General features: G+C 38.5%; 1 protein-coding gene across 1 annotated transcript; it reads right to left on the reverse strand.

Moving 5' to 3' along the window:
* Positions 1-193: 193 nt before the first annotated feature.
* Positions 194-15,831, reverse strand: LOC145466458 (uncharacterized). Its single transcript, XM_081450179.1, has 15 exons — positions 14,440-15,831; positions 12,383-12,507; positions 10,903-10,968; positions 10,412-10,469; positions 9,629-9,706; positions 9,243-9,343; positions 7,275-7,371; positions 6,699-6,767; positions 5,798-5,887; positions 4,424-4,481; positions 3,418-3,536; positions 2,423-2,503; positions 1,322-1,368; positions 1,131-1,198; positions 194-1,034 (listed from the first exon to the last, which is right to left on the reverse strand). Exons 1-15 carry the CDS (start codon positions 14,521-14,523, stop codon positions 808-810), a joined length of 1,368 nt encoding a protein of 455 aa, XP_081306305.1. The 5' UTR covers positions 14,524-15,831; the 3' UTR covers positions 194-807.
* Positions 15,832-16,205: the final 374 nt, after the last annotated feature.

Raw genomic sequence — 16,205 nt, forward strand, 5'->3', positions numbered from 1 at the left:
TTATTGCCCATTAAGATAATCCCCAGTCAAGTTTATTAAAATAGTGACTTCCTCACTGAAAATGCTGTGATAGCCATGTAATGACAGGAAAATTGTCCTGTTGATTTTGTTGTCCTTGAGATTCGCGTTTTTCTTTGTGAAACAACTTTTCGAGCAGTGCGAGCGATTTATACCATGTAACGCATTTTTTATGTGCAGTGTATTCTATTTATACAGCAAATTACAAAAAAAGATTGAAAAGTTTGTATTGTTGTTCGGCGACCTTACAATAATACAACAAACGAAAAGACTGATTCTGTCACAATCTACAGTAACAGGAGTAATCTTTGTTTATAACATTTGCCTCATTGGCATAAAGCTATTCACTTTCCTATCGAGCTACTAAAATACCAGTTCTGAATATTGAAAGGGCACAGCATGGTTAGCTGTCTCAAGAAATTTGAGAACGATCTGTTACTGAAATACTTTTTGTGCCACTAAAGTTTAAAAAATTTAGTTTTAAAATTTCACAAAGACTGCACGGGTTCATCCAGTAATTTTGCAGTTTTTGAAATATCCCCTTCAATAGGGCAAACAACGTGCTAAAACTTCACCATGTAGCAAGCTGTACAAGCACTTTAACTGTAAAGTCAATTCGTGATGCCTCCTCAGTGCAAAGTCTTATGCTAATGAGGCAAAATGTAAAAAATAACGTCAACAAACAAGTTCGCCTGAAGCTGCCTGACATTGGTAAAACGATGTCACGTCAACATGGCACCCCAAATTTCGTCACGTTGCTTGGCAACATCCTTAATTAAAAACGATGTGTCAACCCTTCCACACCTCAGGTCTGGTGACAACAGGTTTATCTTTCTCTTGTCCCAGCGTCTTAAGATGTGAGATATGAGCACCAAGCGCCTCAAACATTGTATCCTTGTAATTATATCTCACACCAAACTCCTTGCATGCTTGGACTACGATAGGAGTTATCTGTGGATAGTAAATCTGAGCTACACTAGGGAACAGGTGGTGGGCCGTTTGATGGTTAAGAGCTCCTGGAAAAGATCGAACAAGTTAAGTGGTCAATGTTTTTTGATGAGCCATTACAAAACCATCGTTTACCATCTTGCGTTGATGTTGTCTTCACTTACCTGTGAAAACGTTACAAAACCAACTATCCGTGGCGTAATCTAGGGTCGACTCAATCTGTAGCTCTGCCCTATAACAAAAAGACAATAAGGTTATCTCTGGCATGTTTTACCTCGTAGTCAGAAGGGAGTTTTTGAAGTTGATGGTCAGAAGAAATCTGTTTGGTAATTAGGTGTTATTAAAGAACATTTACCAGTCACGATTGACCTTTCCATCTGCATCTGGTTGTGGCCAGTCGACCTGTATGGCAAACAAAGAAGACGTCTGGCACAGTCATAACAAGATTAAGGAGGCTCAAAACAGTTTCTTAAAGCCACCTCAGAGCCACCTTAATTTTTCGAAAATTTAAGGTGGCTCTGAACCCTAACTACATAATTTTTTTAAACTTTGCCAAAAGTTGCGTCTTATCATGCTTATTAAAAGTTGATAATATAAAAAAAATTCACCGTGCCATTTTTGAATTATAAGCCCCTAAAGCTGTAATGAAGGGTGTCTTTAGGAGGTCATAATGTTGCTATGGCAATCATAGCGTCACGAAAATGATAGCAACATGTTCACCAATGATTGGGCAGCTTTTTTGATACCATGATTGTAGCATCAAGTGATAAAGAGTGGTTATAACGACCCATCATAAGCAAAGTGTTGGAAACTGTTTTGAGCCACCTTGAGATAAACCATATCCATCTTGAACAAAGTTGAATAATTTTCGTCAAATTTAAGGAGACGGTAACTTAGCATGTTATCTACTATCTACCATCTACGAGTATATTACGAGCTCGCAGCGTGACCAGCTCCCAGTTGGCTTGATAGCTCTGCACTCTGCACTGGTATCGCAGAGGTCGTGGGTTCGAATCCCGTTGAAGCCTGAATCTTTTCAGGCTTTAATTTCAGAACTGCTTAAGTTGTGTGTATAACTGGGATGATCAATCATATCTTCATATTTTTCTCTGCAGTTCAAATAAATGATCTTTCATACAATCATTTGTAAGAAAACATCTGTCGTAAGCTGACAAAATTCCTTAAACATAAAATCCCTAAAGGTTCAAAAATAAAAAATAAACACTGTTGTTGTGGTCGATTTTATAACCTTTAACAGGTTATAGGGTTTATAGACTGGTATCTGTTAAATAATACGGCACTACATCTTTTTGACTAGAGACACATCTAAAGCTATACGATAACATTGATTTGCGTCAACGAAGCCTGCAGTAGCTTTTTTTAGTTTGGATTTAAGCATAAAAGAATTGTTGCTGCTGCTGCTTCAGTATTCTAGTACTGTAAGTTGTTCACCAACCTCGCTTACAACGTGGGAGGCCTGAAATATTAGAGCCAGCCAATAACCTGCCGCCACCTCCGCAAAAATTACGAGAACAATCTGATAATAATCAATAATATTAATAAAATATATATTAACAATAATAATGATAATCGAATATTAACGTTAAGAGCCAACTTTTCGGCGTCATCGTGACACCATTCTCAAGGTAAAGTGAATAAATTAATGCGAAGATCAATCTCGTTGCATTAATGTATTAATGTTTGCATTGATTTATTCACTTTGCCTTGAGAATAGTGTCACGATGACACCGAAACGTCGGCTTTTAACCTTGATATTCGCTTGTTTATGTTTTAAATAATAATAATAATAACAATAATAATAATAATAATAATAATAATAATAATAATAAAGACCGCCAGCATCACTTGCTGGGATGCTTAATTTACATAATATTAATAATGACGATGACGATGATGATGATGTTGACGATGACAAAGATGGATATTACTGTCGTCCCAAGAGAAACTGAAGACTACTTATGCAAAATTCTGGGGGGCAAACAAGGTCTATCATGCGGCATATGGAAATGGCGAATAGACACTTTTCATAAATGGCCGCAAATTAAAAATTCTTTAGTACATATTTAACTTAGCCTTACTAACCTCGTTTTTAAGTTGATAATTTAAAATAATTTTTGCTCCAAGAAGAGGTTAGTGTGGCTATTTATAAAGCATGAAGATAATTTTAACTTGGCTGCCAGTTATGAAAAGGTATTGATTAAAAAACACGTAGTATGATAGGCTCGCAATACGTAATAAAGCTTTGTGGCTGAAAATGGCCAAGTGAGCCCAAGTGAAGAGAGCCTTTGAATGGTTCCTAGTATTCTGTGTTTCTGGTTAACCACAAAAATGACTCAGATACTTTTTTTACTGACTAACAGAGTTTGATCTGACCAATCACATGACATAGTCCTATGGCTGACCTCACAATAGATAACTACTGGATCTTACCATTTCCCTGAATGAGAGCAGCATCCACGGAAGAACCACTTTGTGAATTAAGAAGCAAAGTTTGCCGGTAAGGAAAATAACCAAATGAGACGTGGGCAAAGTGTTGAAAGTACTGGTGCCTGGGAAATAAATCATGGCACGATATCATTTAAGGGTCAATAATCTAAGCGGCTGGGTGCAATATCTACTGAGATTGGGCTCTCGTCGTGAACCGTTATTTTGAAACTGTCTACTTTTGTTTTCGACACTGTCAATAGGTAATAAAAACTGCTTAACCGTGATAGATTCCTTCTGCAGTTTGGTGGAACGTTGTTTTCCTTTTGTCTCTGATGGAAATTAGAAGACTGTTCTTTGGACATCAGCTGTCAAAATCTCATTAATTTTGCAAGTTCGAATAAAAATGTCTCTCTTTTCATGATAGGTAAAATGACTATTTTATTTTCTGTGAATTGTGAAAGGACATTTTAAGTTTTATTTAAACGTAATCTAGATCGCTCCCCCCTCCTTTATCACCCACATCTGTGTATAGAGGCTACGACGTTTGTGTTCGTGTATGTCATTGTTATCATTATCATTGTCATTCTCATTCTCATTCTCATTCTCATTGCAATTATCATTATTATTATTAGACGCTTGTTTGATTATGCGCGTTAGCAGTAATTGATCCTAATAAGGCACTGTTTTATATAGAGTTAAAAACGCTACGTTGCACGACTTGTCAGATTTTGGGAAACTGAAGAATCAGAAAAATATCAAGAATCTTTCCCAAGGCCTTGGTTAACCTGCTGTAGCCTTTGCGAAACTATCGACAATATTCTAAGGGCACCTGTTACCCTCAGAAATCCTCAAAATTCCTAGAGCTGTCTTTGGAAATCTTCAAACCTCTACAAGTCTTCGTGTTATTTCGGAATCGACGTATATATAAGAACTTGGGTTATAACAACAGCTTGAATGGATTCTGAACATTATGGCGTTAAAATTGCTTAATAAAGTGCATTGAACTTACTGTTCCTCTTGTTAATTATAAATACAAAGAAATCCTGTATGTGTGTTTTCAAACCCAGCTGCAAGCAGCAAGAAAAGAACGTCAGTAAAGTATATGCACATCATTTTTATTAACATGCATACAATAAGTCAAATTATTCTCGCATTTTGATTTAGTTCCTACTCATGATCAACTGGAGGATAGACGCATAGATGACGTCATTAACATTTCGTTTTGTTTTTTCTTTATTTGATAAAGCCGAGAGATTCCATGTTGTCGTGCGTCTGTTCAGTAATAGATCAAAGAAGACGTCAAAATGTGGTAAGAACATCACTGACACACTCGCCTAATTAAAGACTCGTGTGCCACGTTTTTGTTCTTGCCACATTTTGACGTCACACTGAACAGACTCCGGCGCACGGCAACGTGGAATCTCTTTCCCAAACTTAACATGAAACCAAGTCAGTTAAGTAATAATAGTTTTATGATCACTGAGTATTTTCAATTTACGTCACTTGCAGTCTTACGATGTTGTCACTTGTGATGTAGATGGCGACCACATCGATCGTGAGACATGAACAGTTGCAATCGTTTTTTACGACTTGCAGTCTTGTTAGTAGAGACATTAAGAAGCCCGTCCTTATATCTACACATTTTTTGCTTCATGTCCATAGACTAGGCATGAATTATATAACCACCTTTTGTATTAGTATTTTGCCAGGTTTTGTGCAAGGTCAACCTCCAAAATAGCCAACAAAAACAACAACAAAGAACTTTGCCAGGTTCCATAACCATTCCATCTATTAAGTATAGTAGAGAACAGGTTCAACTGCTCGAAAACAACATAATGTCTGGCAAATAAAAGAAGTTTACACTGATAACGTTTCTGGAAATATTGGTTCATTTTCGCAATTGCCAAGTCCCCTTTACCGTTACCTTAATTCGGAATTGCACTGGATTTCTGAATTGGGAGCAGTTACATTAATTGCCGAAGCACAGCGAAAAACCTCCATACTCCTGACTTTGAAACAACAAAATCCTTTGTTATGAACAGTTCAACTCGAATTGCCTTACTCCCGGGGGGGGGGGGTTGGGGGGGAGGGAGGGGAGGGAGCTGATCAGGGATGCTCGTCGTTTTGTTTAGGTACGAAAATCACGGAATTTGGTCTCACTTACTCGCTTCAGGACGAAAAGCTACTATATTTTAAGCCGTCAAAGAAATAATAAAGATCGCTCCCTGTCCGTTTTAAAGTGGTATCTTTTAGGGGTTAAATAAAGCTCGAGCCATGCCTAGGTTGGTCTCTTATGGGGGTTAAACTCGACCTTCCCGACAAGCATCCCCCACGTTTTCACATGGGAGTCCCACAGGGTGAATTGATACGGATCAAAACGTACCATGCAATACAACAGAGGCATATAGACATGCTGACGAAAATACCGAGGCAGCCATTTTTGCTTCCACTTGATACGTCGTATGTCTGGCTTCTGACGAGAAACAGCAAATATTAAACAGTTAGATTATGAGCTCGAGATTTCTATCGCGCGATAGTTGACAAGGGCGCAGCCCGAGTCGACTTTTACGCGTAGAAATCGAGAGTAAATAACCTAATTGCTTTCATACACTTCGAAAACGCAAAGAAGCGTCCTCCAGTTTATTAACAAGCGAACACTGCCGGGCTATACTCACTATCCACTTAACAATTCGATTATCACCCCATAGAAATTGAGAGCGAATAATCTAAATGCTTTAGTAGAATTTTAACTCAAATTAACGCAGATAACGGTTTCCAATTATTTTTTCTTCGCATTATTAAGCTTTAAAATGCTTTAACAAAATCAAACGGACTGAATTGTCATGGGAAATTCGCAGTTATCTACGCGCGCGCACCCGTTTCTTTTTTTCAATAATTTCAAGTTTTTAAAGTCAAAAAACCGTTTATGTCCTTCCTTTAATCTTCTTAGGAATTTAATTATCCATTTGGATCTGACCTTTCCTCCAAAACTTCGGGAAAACGAAAGACAACGTCGCCATTTCGTAGACGACCGCGGCCACTGCACTTTAATAGCCGATAGTATATTAGTAGGTCAGCCAATCAGATTGCAGCATTTGCATTAGTATACCAGTAGAATTCTACTAATAAGGGTTAGAAAAGGACTAAAGATCTATCTAGCATGAACCTGTTCAGACTAGCTAACTTGTAACTTGTGAAACTCAGTTTAAAAATCAAATGCAGCGAAAATGAAACATTAGTTCATATGCGTGTATTTAAAGCCTTTTTATTGTTCAAGAACTCACATGATTGGCCGTACTGATATCAGGATCAAAGCCATCAATGTTGGTGTACGGGTGATGACCAAAAATATGCTGGAAATATATCAAACAGTGAGATGCAAAATAAGCAAAAAAGAACAACATAAATATTAATAGTGGCCCACGGCCGATTTAATGCCTTTCATGTTAACATACACGTGACATCAGGACATTACAGTTACTCCCGCCTGCTGATTGGTTAATTCAAATTTCCGAAGCACCGGCATGGCAATACCAGGGAGATTTTCTCTCGTTCAATCTCTCATGGTTATTCTATTCGTACTCTCGACAGCATTGGAGTGAGAATAGATACCTGCTGTGTCTCATTAACCAGTGGATCATTCAAAAAACAAATAAACTTCATAGTTTTAGTTCGGAGTCAATTTGTGTTGCATACAAGCCTTTTTTTCAGTTAGTTGACTTAAGTTTGACTTGGTTCGGAATTATTTCACGAGAGGCAGGCTTTGAGATTTTTCTGAGCTTTTACTTTTTTTCTCGTTTAAGGCTCCTAACTCCCCTGTTTTTGGGTATGTTTAATTCATGTAAACTTGAAACTCTGACCTGATGAATCCAAACATGATAGGAACATCCGTTGAGGTAGTCGTGAATATGGCCAACCACTCTCCATACAATGGGATTACTTGTCACAGCAAAATGACTGAAAGAAAATCCATGAAACAAACAATGTGATGAACAAAAAACACACACAATAAACTATTCCCAGTTTCTATCCTTACATGTACGAATAGTTATTTTACATGGCTAGTAGCCTCATAGGTGCCAAGATTGAAATCGATTACATATCATCACTTGCGAAAAATTTCGGACGATTTTAATTTCGGACAAAAAAGTGTCCGAAAATAAAATCGTCCGAAATTTTTAAACGTCCGAAATTTTAATCGTACTCAAGTTAAACGTTTTATACTGAGATGTAATTATTTCGGACTTTAATTTGTTCTTGAGTTCGTAATTTCTTGGGCGATGCCATCACATGTATTAAACATGAATGAGTTAGAACTCGGATTACGCTGTGCCCGATCTTTTTAACACTATAGTCGAACCTCCCGTAAGCGGCCACCCAAAATGTCAAAATGTCAAGCCTAGGGGGTCGCTTACTGGCGATGGTCGCTTACGAGAGCTTAGACCATATTGGGTCAACATTGTGCCACATTAGCATATGGTAATTGCAAAGAATTTCCCCACGTTTAAAATGTTTTATTCATCTGATCATGTGATAAGTCAATTTCGAGAAAAAATCCGGTACTTTCCATTGAGAAATTTCCGTCTCTTTTACTATCTAGAAATGCGATAACGTTACCACACCTAATCATAAATATTACAATTTCCTTAATTGTGATTAGTTTAAAAAAAACTCCTATTTCCCGCTAATTCACTTGCCAAGCTGTTATCGGACAGTTTGTTATCGGACAGTTCAATAAGCCAATCACATTCAAAGTTGTAGTTTAAATCAACCAATCACATTTGAAGTTGTAGTGTAAATCAATCAATCACAATCTTGGTTTCAATCACCATAGAAGTAGTGTGCAGACTCCTAAATTGGGGCTTTCTTCAAAATGGAGAATTTTTCCCCTTGAGCAATGACAATCTAATGACAGTCCTTTAATGCAAATTTTACCTTTCTATCATAACTTGGCTATTCTTCTTTTCCCTTATGATTAATATATTGGCAATAAGACTTCGTGTCGTCCAATCTGGTCTGTAATCATACTCGTAATAAACAAATCGGACTCCCGCTGCGCGGTCGTCCGATTTTGTTATCACTCGTATGATTACAGACCGAATTGGACTAGTCCACGCAGTCCTATTAGCATTACTTATTATCCAATTTACGCTATATTATCCGTCAAGTGGTCGCTTACGGGAGGTTACGAACAAGAGAAAATTTCAAACTTTTAGCTTTAAAATTAAAGTGGTCGCGGTCGCTTACAAGAGGTGGTCGTAAAAGAGGTTCCAAATATAGTGATTTGACTGGCAAACGTTTAGTATTTTGGAAAACTGGTCGCTTCGCAACCAGAGGTTCGATTGTAGAAAGAAAATTTTGTTTATAAAGAAAAAAAAAACCTAATGCAGATAAATTACATTTTCAGTCTTATTCGTGTTTGGTAGGCGTTAATTTAATTTAACTATGTTTTAGCAAAGTGTCCCGGTAATGTCTGTCCGAAATGAGATAAAAAATGTCCCGATCTGAAAATAAAAACGTCCAAATATTTTTGCCAGTAATGTATTATGTATTTATTAGTAGGCATTTCTCCTTTTTATATAAATTACCCTTCACGCACGCTAATATGGAAACATGGGATGTGCGGATGCCACCATGTTTTTAAACTGCTTTTCATCAGGTCACGATCGTCGCGAAATTAGCATTGACTCGTTTGCCTCAAGCATTACAGCAAGTGAAGGTGTCTCCTTCTAAAAGAAGACTTATGTTAATACCTTATCAAATGAAGGCATATTGGACAAGCATTAAGAGTAATTAGATAATTAGTTTGTTTAAATTTATGTAGGTACCTTGCATCGTGAATGTTTATCATACATGACAACGCAGAGAACCAGCCCAATAGAGCTGCCGCGATGCAAGATAGGAAGAGACTGTAGGACGCAAAGAACACCTGAAAAAACAAATTCAGCAAAAGCAATTTAACCAATAGAAAAGTATATACGTTCAATAGCCAAATAAAGAATTATAAACAAGAAGCTACAAAGATAGCTCTAAAACCGATTCAACATTGTTCTTTTCTGGCATTCCACCAAGCTCTTGATTCTCAGACGGTCCAGGTCACTCACGGCCACGCACTCTTTCCCTTCCTGTTCTTCGTCTTTTGCGTGGCTGCGAGCGGCCTGGATCGACTGAGAATCAGGTTACCAAGCACTTTTCAGACAACAGTTCAACCAACCTGTGCAAACCACATCAACACAACCAAGGATGGAATAATTAAGTGCCTTAACCACATCCATCCTGAGCTCTTCGGATCCTGTTAATATAATTTGAAGATTTAAAGTAGAAACTACATGGGAGCGGAGTTTTCAAGGGGGGGGGGGGGGTGGCTGGCACCCTGCGATTGCAGAATCAATAGGGCATTCCCCCAAAATATTGCAATTTGAGAAGTAATGGTAATGTCACAAAGTAGAAATGACAATGAGGTTCCTGTCCAGACTGTTTGCCTTTATTCCAACCGTTTATATGCTCAATCTTTTTTTTTTTTCTCATATTTTTGCTTTTCCAAAAGAGGAGGGGATGACTAGCCATCCAATCCACCACCCTCCCTCCCCCCTCCTAAATCCTCCCCTGCTACAGTAAGGTACTCAAGTACTCACAGGATCGGCACGAAGGCTCCTGGGCCCACTAGGTTTATTTCCTTTAACGGTTTTTTAAAAACGTCTTTTTGACATTTGTTCAGGTTTTTGTTAAACATGATAACGGAGCTGACTACATTTGATTGAAACTTATTATTTCTTCACCCTTCGTTGAAGACAAAGTTACCACTTTACTTGCTAATTTAACATCATAGGATGTTCTTTGAAAAATGTTTCCTAACGTTTGTGCCTTTACACTGAGCTGTTTATATGCATGTGATGATGAATAAATTTGAAAGACAATTTTCCGAAGCAACAACACCAAGGAATGAAATGTTTTGGCCTTAAGAGCCAAGAAAAGAAAGGCAGAACAGGACATTTACCTGCTTCGTGTCCTTGAAATGTTGCCGTACCCTTTTTCTTACTGTGTTATAGAAAGCCCTACCAAAACAAACAACAAAGAGAACGCTTCAATTACCTCGACGTTAACAAAATAAATTATTAAATTTTGAAATATGCGAATGCCTTATTTCCTAATATATCATGATCAAGTACAGCGGTTGAATTTTGTAAGGAAATAACTCTAGCCAGTCACGGAGGACACGGGCAATTCAGTGAACCAATCAAAACTCGAAGTAATTATATGTCGCTGACGCAAAGCGCGGGAAAACGAGTGCAAGCGAGGCGTCACAATTGGTTTGGTTTTACCTCTGATTGGATAAAAAAAAAAAGTGGCGCGAGGGTTTTTTTAAGCCAATCGTGTGGCGCAGTTGATGCAAAACCGATTACTTTCGACACTCAAGCGAAAACCGCTCTATGCAAAGGAATAAATAATTATGATAGTAATTAATGATGCAAGCATGATTAACCTTACCCAGGTTCTGGAAAAGTAGGGACATTACTGGTTACCAGATCACCGACGCAATACTTTTCTAATATTCTGTTGAAAGAATTGATATAAGTTAATTATCCACTCCAACACACTACCTTTTTGAATGCTGGTAACAACTGGAAAGTAGATTAGACAGGACTTAATTTTGCAAGAACATAGGGTAACTCTTCTGATAACCTGTAAGAAGGTTTGTTTTGCCTATCCGAAATATTGCAGCAAAATTAAAGAATTAAAAAGTGACCACTTTCGAATGTTTCACAAGTCTTGCATCTTGACAAACGTTTTTATCAGGCATAGATTTAGTGCTTTGAACGAAGCCATCAGAAAGTGGTATAAAACTAATCTAAACCTTTGTCAAGTAACAAGGGTTTGGCGATTTTCACCCATATTTCGCCTCACTCGGTCCGTCTTCGACTAACGTGACCTAGGGCCCGTTACTCGAACGTCCCGAAAAGTTTTCGCACCCGGAAGGCCGTAGCAAAATCTCAAACCTTATGATTACAGAGCTGCTTCATTCACATATTCTTAATATAAACAGAGGTTCCATTCCGTACAATACGTTTTAGCCGTTCACACCTCTCTGTCTTTAAATACCAATTAACTAAAAATGGTTTTTCGGGCCCGAATAGTTTCCGGGGCTTTCGAGAAACAGGTCCCTGGGGCCCGTTTCTCGAAAGCCCCGGAAACTCGTAAAGCCATAGCAAAATCTGGAACCTAACGATTACAGAGCTGTTTCATTAACATATTCTTAATATGAAGAGAGGCTCCCTTGATACAAGAAATTTCAGGCGTATACACCTCTCCGTTTTAAGATACAGATGAACTAAAAATGGCTTTACGGGTCCGAAAAGTTTCCGGGGCTTTCGAGAAACGGGGACCTGGTCCGAGGGCTTCCGAGGCGATCTCGGATACGTCACCGAAGTCAATTGACCGTGAAGGCCTGGAGAAAGCCGTACAGGAACTACGTAAACTTGGTGTCTGATCTATTGTATTAGCTAGTTACGCCAAACCTTTTTCATTTTACTACTTCAATATTACAATAGGGCTCTAGATCTGTACGACGTTGACGACATAAGAACCTGGAGAACAATCTGTTCCAGGTGCAACATAGCGAGGACTCTTCTGTGCCCGCCGTCGTGCTATTTTGTTTCCTTTTGATTTTTCTTGTTTATATAAGAGTAGCTTAAGTTTAATTCTTATCAGTACCCTGGGATCCACTGTAATTGGCCACGCTGTAGTGGTCTCCCTGCCTGATGCATTTTGTTGTATATAAGTTAGTATTTTAGCTAGGCGAAGTTAAATAACTAAATTTTCAGGAGCGTAGCGTGAATTTTTCATGAGGTACGCAACAAAGAGAAAAATATCAAACGACGAATCGAAGGCGCGAGTCGCCAGGACTTCCTTTTATTTTATTTTGGGGAGCAATAACATTGGTGGTCTCATGCATCACTCAATAGCTTACTTGGGTGCATGGTCGCTGAAAGCGTGATAAGACTGAAACACAAGTGTCACATCCCTCCCTGCCGCCATACGTAAGACATCTTTACCACCGGGATGAACAGCGAGAAACTTACTGACGTCATAAACCTACAAAGGTATTATAGATTATATTGAACTCTATTGGTTTGTGATAATGTAATTTATTTTATTATTTATCCATAGTTCATATAGGGGAATGGTTATGAAACCCGACAAAGTTCTTTGTTGTATGTTTTGCTCGCTTTTTTGGCCTTGACCGTGCACAAAACACAATAGTTGTTTACTCCGTACTGTGGAACTAACCAAAAGAGAAACGTGTTGGTTACGTAATCATGCATAGTGTATGAGCGCAAGACAAAAGACTGCGCACGGTCGTGGACCTTCCAACATAACTCTTGGCATCTTTGTTTGCTCCTTTGATGTTTGCGGGGCTTCATAACCATTCCCTTCTATTAACTATGATTTATCTATTTAGTGTTTTGACTTTTGAAGACCCGTTCGTATTTTGATCGAGTTTACTTTTTGCTCTTAGGTGCAACGTGTTGAATTTAAGTGTTGTTGTTGATTGATTGAAGAATTGAAGAAAGATTCAACAGCCCAGCTCAACCAGCTGAAAAATGTACCGTGTTTGTACAGTTGAGAATAACAATAACAACAATAACATTTATTATTTGTATTGCGCCTTTTCTATAAAATATTCAAAAGCGCATCACAACAGTAATTAATAACTAAAATTTTACAAATCTTTCTGAATGACACTAAACAATAATCAAAATAAACAAATAAATAAAATTAAAAAAAAAAAAAAAAGATGGCCGTAAGTTAACCACAATCTTGATCAATTTAAATAAAAAATTAATTATATAAGACCACCCCTGACATTTCAATAATGGGAAAAAATGGCGGGTTTCGCTTTAACAGACAGTTCATCATTGATTCGAGGGGAGGGGTGGTTTTACTTCTTATTTATTTCGACCAAGATTGTAGGGTCACCGGAGGGTGAGTAATTTAAATCAACAAATCGGAATGTTTTTTTTTTCCTCGTCAGTCCTGTTATCCTATTATAACACAGGGCATAATAAGTAAGATAACAAAACAAGCACAATGCTTCATTGCCCGGTCCACTGATAATCTCGTATTGGACTGAGCATAGCATAACAAAACATAAGTCTTCTTCATCGCATGTTCAAAGGTGAACTGATAAGGACAGCTAAGAACAGTTAAGCCTGTCAATGATCGTTGCACGCAAGGCATAAAAATGATAAAAGCGGTGAACAGGCCAACAGTTTTGCAGAACACGATCATACATAGGGGTTACTAAAGTTTTTTTCTGTTAAGGGAATCGTAAAATGAACTTATTGCGTTGTACGCCAGGGTCAATCTGATAAAAACAATCAAGAGCGAATTTCACTGTCTTATACGGCCTTAGTTTCCCCAGTATTTTCCTTAGCCTCTCTTAGAATTCGAATTCTCGAAGAATAACTAACTCAGAAATACCAAACAAAAATCAAGTAATACATCTAACATGAGTTATATCTATGCTGCGTGACTACCATATGCATAAACATCAATATCGCGAACCCAAGACGAGAGCAACCAAGCATAAAGGTTGGATACAGCAGAGTCTCGGCCGTTTACTTGAACAATGGATTTTTCGAATCCCTCGTTCGAACTCGAACCAAAAGTCATTTCACGTCCTCCGCTAAGTCTAACACTGCAATTCTACCTCTGATATATCGGACTACCCGACTTTTCAAACCTATTCTGTTTCCCTTGGCGCTTTCCACTGTATTATAATATTCTGTAACTTGAATGGTGACCTCAAGCAATTCGAATACCGAATTTACATGTAAAGTTCTTATCACCGACTGCTGACTCGAATTTTCGATCTCCACGTGGGTGTCGAAAAGCGTGTTTGAATTTTGGCGAAAATACTAGCAAATAAAGTGACGCGAACGATTAATTCTGCGTTACCAAGAGCACGTGATCGTTATTGAGAATCTGTGCTAACTCAACGCTCCAGTTGCCTGGATTTCTTACCTTTCCTCGCACAGCGAGGTGTGCATTGTGTTCTTTGTTCAAGGAGGCAAGCTCTTGCCAAGTAAATTGTCTTTTTGTTGTCATGTCTTAGCGAGAACGCTTCGCGAATTCGACATTCAGCTGTGACTCCTCAGACTATCTGGTTCGGAAACAGAAGAGCCGATTAAATGCTAGTGTCGTCTAATCTTTGACTCCTTTTATTATTTTTTTTTTTCATTTGACCAATCAAAAGTTAGTGTTGTGATGTCGTGTGTGCGTGGGGGGGAGGGCGGTGTAGACGTCGACATGCCGGCCATTTTCGACGTCAACTCTACCCTCGGAAGTCTTATAGACTTCTCAGTCAAAACAAATGGAAACTCCTTGTAAATGAGCCAACAATGTTGAAAATTAATTCCATATTTTGTCGGCGAGTGGCTACATTACCTTGAGGGCATCAAACTACTTATTGGACTTCATACTGCAAAATATGCTCATTCGAGATGTCACATAACGTAAACCTTTCTTTCGGACGTTGAATACGATTAATACGTGACATTATGCTGTTGGCGATTGCGTTACAATTTTAGCATTCTCATACATTGTCTTATAAACGGCTAAAACTGTAACGCAATCGCCAACAGCATAATGTCACGTATTAATCGTATTCAATGTCTGGGCCGCCTGTGATTTAAGCTCCCTCAGCGCCCGGTCTCATCCTTCCTAATATGAAAAAGCCAGGAAAAACAAACAACTGAAATCAAACACTGTAAGCTGAAATCAAACACTGCCAGTGAAAACGCAAACGTTGTAGAGTGGCTATTTCGAGGAACACAAACCACAAAGGTTTGGCCGGATTTACAAAACGGAACAGGGCAAGGCTGTGAAATATTTACACAAGGCGTGGCAAAGTTTTGGGATTAACTAAAACCGTGGCCCACATTAGAGCTTACTAACAAAGGTTAGCTGTAATGTTACAGTTTTCATGTAATAGACGGTACAATCTAGCTAATCTGGCATAGTCTGGTAGATTACATTCTTGATATGTGCGTAACTCAGTTCAGTTGGAGGAAGTTTTGAAGACAACGGTCCTAGACTAGATATATTCTTAGGCTTCTGAAAAATTCGCTTCTTTCCACCATGTTACAAATAAAACAGCGGAAGCAGAAAGCTACATGGATACCCCTTCGACTCATCGCCTCTTCAAGAACTTATCCCGCCTATTGTCAGAGAGGACTCGTACTGGGACGAACCGGCTTTTTCCAGCATACCTCATTTAAATACTCCTTTGAGAAACGCTTTCTTATTGCTGGAAGGGTGAAACGTCAGTCGAAGGGTGTATACAGATATTTGTTAAGGGGCTTTCCAAAGGTGGAAAATTGCAGTACAATCGAAAAAGCATCAATAAACCCCCACCCCCCCCCCCAAAAAAAATCGCTGCTATCACTAATACAAAAAGTTAGCTTAATGCGACCGATTTTGTTGTTAAGGGCGTCTAGAAATTCTACAAGGGTATCTTCAGGCCCACACTAGATAGCAAAATTATCATCAATAAATTAATTAAAACGCAAGTATAGTGCGAGAGATGAGGAGTAATGCTCCAGAGTATATTTCTCGTGATGTTATAATTCCGGAAATAAGTCATTGTTTTCAAAGACAAGTTTGGCGAGCCGAATCAACATTGGAGTCTCTTGAACCCTTGCCTCCTGAAGAAGTAATTCGAGAGCTACTTATGCTCTCTTGGTGTCCACGTTTCCACTCCGACAAGCGCGTGAAAAAGGTTTGGGTGC

Source organism: Orbicella franksi, chromosome 13 (genome assembly GCF_964199315.1).
Source record: "Orbicella franksi chromosome 13, jaOrbFran1.1, whole genome shotgun sequence".
In the NCBI taxonomy this organism is placed as follows: Eukaryota; Metazoa; Cnidaria; class Anthozoa; order Scleractinia; family Merulinidae; genus Orbicella; species Orbicella franksi.

Coding starts and splice junctions, on each gene's coding strand:
- LOC145466458 (XM_081450179.1), bottom strand. CDS start 14,523: ATGACAACAAAAAGACAATTTACTTGGCAAGAGCTTGCCTCCTTGAAC. Junction 10,470..10,902: donor CCTACTTTTCCAGAACCTGG/GTAAGGTTAATC, acceptor TTGTTTTGGTAG/GGCTTTCTATAACACAGTAA. Junction 4,482..5,797: donor TGCCTCTGTTGTATTGCATG/GTACGTTTTGAT, acceptor TGCTGCTTGCAG/CTGGGTTTGAAAACACACAT.